Source organism: Austrofundulus limnaeus, unplaced genomic scaffold (assembly GCF_001266775.1).
Source record: "Austrofundulus limnaeus strain Quisiro unplaced genomic scaffold, Austrofundulus_limnaeus-1.0 Scaffold68, whole genome shotgun sequence".
NCBI lineage: Eukaryota > Metazoa > Chordata > Actinopteri > Cyprinodontiformes > Rivulidae > Austrofundulus > Austrofundulus limnaeus.
The window spans coordinates 1,542,884-1,552,530 of NW_013952470.1; the positions used below are offsets into that span (position 1 = coordinate 1,542,884).

The 9,647-nt window shown below is 39.0% G+C and overlaps 1 protein-coding gene across 2 annotated transcripts in view; it reads left to right on the forward strand.

Annotated features, from left to right (window-relative positions):
- The first annotated feature begins 772 nt into the window (after positions 1–772).
- Positions 773–9,647, forward strand: part of gabrd (gamma-aminobutyric acid type A receptor subunit delta) — a 26,597-nt gene continuing 17,722 nt past the window's right edge. For both annotated transcript variants that reach the window (XM_014010388.1, XM_014010389.1), the window contains exon 1: positions 773–1,226. In XM_014010388.1, the coding sequence (XP_013865842.1) occupies positions 1,147–1,226 (80 nt within the window). In that variant the 5' untranslated portion in view covers positions 773–1,146. The remainder of the gene's footprint in view (positions 1,227–9,647) is intronic.

Genomic DNA, 9,647 nt, shown 5'->3' on the forward strand with positions numbered 1-9,647 from the left:
GAGACGAGACGAGACGAGGTGAGGTGAGATGAGATGAGATGAGATGAGATGAGATGAGACGAGACGAGACGAGGTGAGGTGAGGTGAGGTGAGATGAGATGAGATGAGGTGAGGTGAGGTGAGGTGAGGTGAGGTGAGATGAGATGAGATGAGACGAGGTGAGATGAGACGAGACGAGGTGAGGTGAGGTGAGGTGAGATGAGATGAGATGAGGTGAGGTGAGGTGAGGTGAGGTGAGATGAGATGAGATGAGATGAGGTGAGGTGAGGTGAGATGAGGTGAGATGAGGTGAGGTGAGGTGAGATGAGATGAGATGAGATGAGATGAGGTGAGGTGAGGTGAGATGAGGTGAGATGAGGTGATATGAGATGAGGTGAGGTGAGGTGAGATGAGGTGAGATGAGGTGAGGTGAGGTGAGGTGAGATGAGGTGAGATGAGGTGAGATGAGGTGAGGTGAGATGAGATGAGATGAGATGAGATGAGATGAGATGAGGAGATGAGATGAGATGAGATGAGATGAGATGAGATGAGATGAGATGAATCCTCTGGGATCTTTTTTATGACTCAGTCAGGACTTGTATAACTTTAGCCTTCATGGAAGTCATATGTCGGTGTTATGGCCCCCCTCGTGCCCTCTGCCCTCCGTGGCCAGATTGAATCTGATGTTCAGAGACCAGGCAAGAAGAGATGTACAGATTAGAGAGTCTCCCACTCTCCCCCGCCTTCCTTCCTTCCCTCCCTCCTTCCCTGCCTCGCTCCTCTCCTCCCTCAGACTCTCCGTGTTGTTGGATGACAGGAGGCGGTGAAAGAGCTCACTGCTGAGCTCGGACCTGGAGTTTTGTTCTTTTTTTAATTTATCTTTTCATATAAATGTATTTTTTCTCTCTCCGGTGCGCTCCGCTCCGGTGCGCTCCAGGACGCGCGAGGATGACACGTTTTAGGATGGGGCCAACCTCAGCATCAGCAGCGCAACACTTTACTTTCACCACCGCAGTGATGGATCACGAAGACACAATCCAATCACATGACTAAATAAACCCAGCAGGGCCGATTTTTCTTTTATTTATCCGTTTCTTTATTTTGTATTATTAATTTTAACGTGGGGAAAACTTTTTTTTTTTACTCCTGCGACGCATTTTGGATGAAATGGGGTGTGGAATGGAGATCCCAACTTTCCTGCTCTCGAGTCTTGCCGTGCTGCTCGTCGGAAGGGATATTTTCACCAGGTGAGCGCAGTCTTGCTTGTGTTCCCTCAAAGCAGAATGCTCCAACATTTCATAATTACAAGTTCACAGACATTTAAAGCCAAACCCTACCACACAAGACGCACAATGTGCAGAGGATACTGCTGCTGTTGTGAGTTTTAAAACAGACAAACTCGTGTTGTTTATGGACTAAAACCATCAGCTTTCTGCGCATCGCCTCCCACGACTTATCAGCCTGAACGCACTGCGGGGAAGCCTAATTTATCATATTAAAGTCCCCAAACCGAGTCTGCTTTTCCTCACACAAACCTGATGATGAACATATTTATTTGTTCCTCTTTTAATTTTTTTTTCATTTTTGCCTTTTTTAGATGTGAGTGGGTGTTTTGCTGCAGGTAATGTTATGTCATCAGCATCCAGTTCTGTTTAATGACGGGGCCAAATCTAGATGGTGTGCATCATTATTAAAAGAGGCCCCCCACGTCAACACATCTCCAACATTTAACATAGCAGCACCATTGTAAAAGAAAATGTTGCAGCAAGCTCTGGCCATGATATGTCACTATAAATAACAACAAATGAAGTGTTATATGAAATGAGCTTGAGATTTTCTAATTATTTTTGAGATATACTCTGTTATCACGTTGAAATTTATTCACTGAATTCAATTAACTGTTTACAAGGAGTTGTAGAAAACAAAGCCCTCTTCTGTTATGGCCAAATTAGATGTTTTAGTGCTTAAAAACCTCATGGTCGTGTGTTTATTATGAGTGTAAGTGTACAAAACCCCTACATGATGTTGTTTAAGCTCTCACAAGAATCCAGTCCATATAATCAGCATCTACTCCGGAGCTTAGAGCCTGCATGTGTGTGTGTATGTGTGTGTGCCTCCAATGAAAAAGGGTAAAGGGTAAAGAGCTACTTAAGCTTTGGGTGAAATTTGGACAAATCACTTCTTTTGTCCCTCCTGGCTGTTCACCAGCAGATGGAGTAACAACTATAACTGGATTCCCCCCTGCCTCCAGTCATCACTGTCATTATTTTATGCTCAGTACATTGCAGCGTTGGCTTATTTTAAAATTTATTTATTTTTCTGCACCTCATTATGTGTCAGCTTTCTCTGTGTCAAACACATATTGCTGCTCTGCCTTTAGCTGAAAGTTGCAAACTGCATATTGTTTCCCTCCTTTCAGAAGAGAATTACTCTCATTCTCTATTTAGCTCCCTTCTTTATCCATTTCAGCACAAGCTGCTCAGCTAAGTTGCTCCTCGCCTCCTCTGCTGTTGCCTGCTTTTCACAGCTTTTCTCTTCACCTGAAGTGTCTCTTTTTTATTTTTTGCTATGCTGAACAGTACGTCTAATTTAAGACCTAGCATTCCTTGAAGGAAAACACATCACCCACTGCCTTTTAGGTTTAGACTAATATCATCATGGAGAAATGATGGAGCTGTACAGCCATTTGGTCCGAACTTGATTTTGCACAGATCCTGCGTAATCTGTTGTTTACAGCAGGGGTTCTCAAGCCGTTTGGGTCTGGGGACCCCTTACAAGGGCAAAAGAATTCCAGGGACCCCTTCATAAACCCCGTTCTGTTTTAAATGATAATTTATTGCCATTTCAACCCCTAAACTCCATGGGAATATACAGTATAAGTTATGTTTGCTTTGCATTGTTCTCCATGCATTTAAAAAAATAAAAAAACATATTAACAATTTAGTGAATTTTTTGAGGACCCCCAAAACACCTCTCACAAACCTTTAGGGGTCCTGGGACCCCAGTTTGAGAACCTATGGTTTACAGGATGTGACGTGAAGGACTCTCAGCTAGTTACATGTATGCGACCCACAACATAAAAAATGATCAGGCAAAGTGGTACGTGGAGAAAATAAAATGTTTGCCAAAGTTGCACTTTGTCTAAATATAATAAATAAATTCCTTATAAATGTATGGTTTTTATTTTTGAGCAGTATCAACAACAACAACGAAAAGATTTTGAGCAAAAACGCCTTAAATTTTTGATATTTTTCCTGCAATCTAGTTCAACTTTTGTCTGTTTCCAGCTGGGAAACCTCAATATCCGAATACTATTTGAGGTTTCCGCTTTAAAATTACGTCAGAAATTCCTCATTAAATATATTTAAAATAGGATTCAGACCAAACATTAATGTATTAAAGTGACAACAAGACAAATTAAGTTGTATCTCTGGAACCACTCATTATATCAAGGTGATAGGAAGCAAAATAGCTTAAAGAAACACTAATCAGAAAATGTGCTTTGTTCATTTTGAGCAAATCCTCGATTTAATATGATGGGTCAAATATTTTGTTTGTTTGTTCGTTTTCTAAGATCAACTGGATGCAACAATTTGTTTGATGATGTCAATCAGTTTCAGAGGTGGACTCCATTAATATTTGAAAAGACTTTTATTAAAATCCAACCAGTTCAAGAGATATTTTGGTAATACTACACATACACACACACAAATTGGTGATAATGATGAAGTAATAAATGTAACAGACATGGCCTTGGTTGCATAAGAAAAAGAATAACATCCCACTTGATCATCATCAGAATTTGAGGAAAACATTTACCAACACAGGATGACAAAAACAAACATACTTTGTCATTTACTTTTCTACTTGTCACTTTTTGATTGACTAACAATCTGTGGAATAAAATGCGTCATCACAAACACGAGGAGTGTTGCGTAACACTTTTGCTGCTTTAAAACGCTACAAAACCCGCGATGGGTTTGTTAGAATACATTTCTCCTGAAATATATGGATCCAGGTTGAAAACTGTCTATTTTTTATTAAATGCTTAACATATTTTAGACAAACAATGCAGATATAGAAGTTGATTTGAACACCATATATGTTTTATTTCTAGTTTTTAAAGCTAAAATGAAATGTACAGCTAATGAAACATACTTTTTAATGTCTGGATTAAGCAAGTATGTAAAAAAAAACAAAGCATGCAAAGTTAGTCTTTCTGTTCTGCTTATATTGTCACAAAACTTTTGAACATTTTATAGTATTTGTGCCTTGTTTGTCTGGATCACATCCAATACTCTCCTCTTCTAACGAACCAGACTTCCAATCAAAATACTTACCCAAAAGTTACATTTTCAGTCTTTTAATGTAAGAACAGAGGGTCACTTTGCAGTTTTCTGACTGCCGTAAGCCTTTATTTTGAAGGATGATGAGGTTTTGAGTTTGCAGCTTTGCTACTCAGTGTTCAGAGCAGATAAATGAACCGAGGTGGATGTAGCACAGGAGAGATGAATAAGGTGAATGGGGTATTAGATTTTGTTTGTTTAACTTTAAATGCTTGTCTGGTTGATTGTTTATTTTGCGGGTTCGAAATGTTTGTTCATTATACGATGGAACAGTTCCAACTGTCTAAACAGTAAAAAGACAATTTTAAATCTCTTTGTTTAACCCTAAAGTGACACAGTGTAGAAGTTTATAAAAGTCTTTGCTTGAACTGTGTTTGAGTTCTGAGCTGTTTTTGATCGTTGATTCACTTTGGAACTGGCTCTGAGCTGTTAGCGTGGCTCCATGAGAATTTCTGTGTTTCTTCAAACGATTAGTCAGACCAATGCTAATTTTTTTATTAATAATACAAATGTGGACCTTTCAAATATCTAAAAATCATCTTTCAAACAAAATCAACGTTTGAAACAGGCTCGTTTAAACAGGCACCTTTGATTTACTTCTGGAGTCAGTCCTCCAGCAGATCATGGGTCGTGAAAAGATTTGATGTGTGAAAGCCTCTGCTTTTATTAAAACATGAAGAAAATAGTTTCTGGTTTTGTAATTGTACAGACATCCTGCTTAAGAAGAAATATGTTGGAAAAGATTTAAGTTTTATAGAAAAAGTAAGAGTTTGTGGGGAAAGTCCCTTTTTAAAATGATTATTATTCAAATGTTTCTGGTGGTGGCTTGGTTAGCAGAGCTGCGTCTCACCAAGAAGGTTGCCAGATTGAATCCCAGCTGGGGACCTTTCTGTGTTGAGTTTGCACAGACTCTCCGTGCATGCGTGGGTTTTCTCTGGGTACTCCAGTTTCCTCTTGGCTAACTGGTAACTCTAAATTGTCCCTGGGTGTGAGAGAGAGTGAATGGTTGTTTGTCTCTGTGTGTCCCTCGGCAGTGACTGCTGAATATGGACACCAGTGACCCTGAAAGGAAAGAAGCGGGTAAAAGATAATGGATGGATGTTAGTGAATTTTTTTCGATAGTCTGTGAAGATTTACAGTAAGTCTAGTTCATATTGTGGTGGCAAGATTTACCAAGAATGCAGAAGCACGTTGGAACAAATGCACAGAAAGTCTGCATGTGTGGTCGCCAAATGATTTAATTTGAGCAACAACAGAGCAAAAGTCAACCAGCGAAGTCTGTCAAGTTGTGGCTGCTGCCTCAGCGCAGAGCAGCCGATGATATAACATCCTGTACGTTTACAACCAATCACATTTCGACAACTGGAACCACCTAACCGATAACAGGGCTCTCAACCCAGGGACTACCTTATCAAAATAAGAGAGGTCATGCATTGCTGGAGTCTTGAAGTCTAGAGCAACAGATTAAAACAGCCGAAACTAGTTATCATAAGATCTGAGTACTGGACGGCGTCAAGGTAAAACAGATGTAAATAATTAGTCCATAACAATATAAAACAAACCACTACAAAAACAATACAGAGGAATATGGCACTTGTGTACATAACTCCCTTTAGCAAAAAAATTAATGGCTTTAGTCTCATCCATGCTGCAAACCCACATTACAGTTTCTCAGAAGCTTTTTGATGGCTTTACATAACACCGACGTCCTCATCCCGTTTTTGGACCACTTGTTTCAATTCTCAGTGAATAGCTGTTAGAGCTCCTGGACCGCCGTTTTGCTTAGATTTTTTTTTTTGGACTTTTTATGGTCCGGATAGAACTTGTCAGGCACCATGAGTCTCTTCATCAAATCCTTGATGGAGAGGGTTTATTTCTCCATGTAGATGCCCAATGGCTGACGGCACCAGCTGTCTTCAGAGCTCGCAATGCTAGAGCAGGTTAGATGCATCTCTGAAGAACAGACTTTCTCAAATGACAAGTTTCAGTGGGCAACCTTTGAGAAGTACTTTGTTTTTGGCCTTTGGTACAATACGAGTGATGTGAAATGCACTGTGCATGTTCTGTTGGCATGTTCTAGAAATGCTGCAAATTATAATAATTGAGGAACACAGACAAATTGCAACAAACATTATATTAGGTCAACTATTAAAGCAAGAGGCTGTTTAGTTTGATATAAATTGCAAAAATATATTGTCACATGTTGCCTTGTTATTTACACCGCAACGTATTCTGGGTAAATGATGTCGCTGTCCTCCAGTGTCAGCAGTTTGAACATTGATTTTGAACAATGTCTGCCCTTCAGCCCTTTTAAATTAAACCTAATCACGTTGACAGAGAGGAGAATTTAGAAATAACTCAGGCTGTAACTGAAAATGTGGATGGAGACCAACAGCGCTGGAAGGCCTCAGCTTAGCATTTTAACTTACGTGTTAGCTCCTGAGCTAATCGCTAATGGCAGTGTGTGGCATTAGCTTGGAAGCTAACAGCATAGATAAAGTGATTGCTCCAGAGTTAATTTACCAACCATGTTTGATCATTTCAACCCATATTATGCAGAACAAAATGTAAATTCATTTATATTTTTAGCCTTGTCTCTTTGGGTTTTAGGCTTAACAATAGCTCCTTTTGATTATCTGCAAAATGCATTGTGTTAGTAACAAAATGGCGATTTGCTTAGGTAAAAAAACCCCGTAATAAACAAAGGGAAGTTTTTTAGTAATTAGAGAACAGCAACATATATTTTTGTGTTTTCTAAGGTCAACTGGATGTGGTAACCATTGGTGGTAATTATGACAGAGATGGCCTTGGTTGCATAACAAAATATAATAACATCACCTGATCATCATCAGTTCGATGGAAACATTTGTCAACAAATTCCAAAGGCTTTTTGAAAACATATGTTGTCGTTCATTTCTCCACTTATCACTTTTTGACAAACAATCTGTGGCATGATACCAACACAAAGAGGGAAAGAGGGACAAAAACAAGGGGACGTTGAACCCCCGCTTGCATTCACTACATACACATAACACGACACGGGTCAGGTGATGGGGTACATGACCCTCTATGAACAATAGAGCTAATCAAGGCTATTGTTAGGCGATGGCCCTCTCTTGCATATGACTAACCTGTTTGTCCATGTGGAGGCAGTGCTTATAAGGCTGAGTTCACCTGAAACTCATCAGACTGAAGAAGTCTCTTGGAGGAGAGATGAAACGTTTCACTAAAGAAGAACCCATCCAGAGGACCTACTTATTTTTTCTTTTTGATTTTTTCCACCTGGATTACTGAGATGCATCAGGACAATCTGTGGAATAAATCAACACCATAATGCATCATGTAATGCGTAATGGTGTTTCTGCTTTAAAATGCTACAAAACCCATAATGGGTTTGATAGCAGAATACATTTATACTGATGTGGATCCACTTGGATCCAGGTTGGAAGATGTCTAAAATAAAGCAAAAACACATTAGGTCAACATGTGCAAGTAGTTGGAGATCCCTCAGAAAAAGGGGAGGGGTCTCTGTTTACAGTTTTGGGAACACATTAAATTAATAATTTGAGTAAAATGTACTTCTAAGTAATATTAAAAAAAACATTTATGTAGGCAAAATGATACCCGATACTCGGGATTGATACCAATACCAGTATCGATACTCAATTAAAATCTGCTTCAGTTTGCATTTCAAGTAAAATGTTTGATTCAGTTCAAAGTTTAAGAAAGTTATGCAAGTTAAAGGAAAATCTTATTTATTATTTTCATTAATTTTCAACAGTACATATGCTATGTTTTTTATTTGTCAGAGGGACAGAAGGTCTAAGGAAGGAGACCTTGTACTAAATAAAAGAAAAAGTATATGTGGAAGATTGAATTATATATTTTAGGGGCAGAGTAGCTCTGTGGTCAGTGCGACAGTCTCGTATTCTGCAGGTTCGAGCCCTGTTTGTGTCAGGATCAGCATTTAAGTGTGACATTTTTGCTTGTGACTAAAGAAAATGTATTGTGTAAGGTGGACGTACGATTAAAGTTTGCAATACTGAATGAAAAACTACAAAGTGAGATAAATTAATAAATTTAACTGTAACAAAACTACATCAATTTAATTAAGTTATTCCAAATTAAAACTGTTAATAAAATAGTAAATATTAAGTTCAACCAAACCGAAAAGGTAAATTTCTAACAAAGTAAAAAAAAAATGAATGTTAGTTATTGCTTTTGTTTGATATTAACTTAAAATTTTAATTTCAACCAAGTCATACATACAGTTTGAGAAAACACATCAATTTTTTAAAGTTCATCCAAAGTTTCATTTTTTTCAGTGTGTTTGATGCAAGTATGAGCAGCTGAAACAAAAACAACATTTTTATTATATCGCTAGATGGTGTTTTCATTCACTTGATTTTATTCAAATCTCAATTCAGGCAAAAATCAAATTGTTTTTCTTATTTTGCACTGCTGCTGCTCTTTCTGACTTATTTTGCCAGCACGGGTCAGATACTCATCTTTCTGCTCAGTTTCGTCTTGATAAAGCCTCCCGGCAAGGCAACGCTGAATGTTTAAATTGATTTTATTCCTCTGAAAGACAGGCTGTGGAGGTGGAGGAGCTTCTCTCTTTGTTTTTATACAACCAGGCTGCAAAAGGATGCTTCCAAGCTCCAATCTTGACATTTCATGATCTTCCTGGTTTGTCACGCTTGTCCTTAAACGTGAGCTCCAGGTGACTCACGCCTCCTGGCTAATCTGGATGAGAGGCTGAGTCAGCAGATAAATTCCTCCCACCATCCAGAGGGAACACTAGTGATTTGATTGTGTTGCTGTGGCAGCGTGGCATGCCTCACAAAGCCTGACTCTGGCTTCAGAGTGAATTAAGTCCAGGTGTGTTTCAGAGTCTCTGCTGCAACAACTCACACACTGGGATAAGCCACCGAGTTGTTTCTGAAGTGACTGAATGAACGTTATTGAATGCTGTCCTGATGCATCTCAGTAYTCCAGGTAAAAAATCAAAAAGAAAAAAAAATTGTGTAGGTCTTCTGGACGGGTATTATAGGCAGAAATTAGGCAATATTATAGGCAGAAACATGGGTGTGCCATGGAATCCCCAGTTTCTCCTATTGTTGCAAACCTGTACATGGAGGAAGTGGAAAAGAGAGCCTTGATGTCCTTTTCAGGGGTGCCACCAAGCCATTGGTTCAGATATGTTGACGACACCTGGGTTAAAATCAAAGCCCAGGAAGTCCAACATTTCACTGATCACATCAACTCTGTGGATGAATATATTAAGTTCACACGAGAGGATGTAAAAAATGGCAGGTTGGC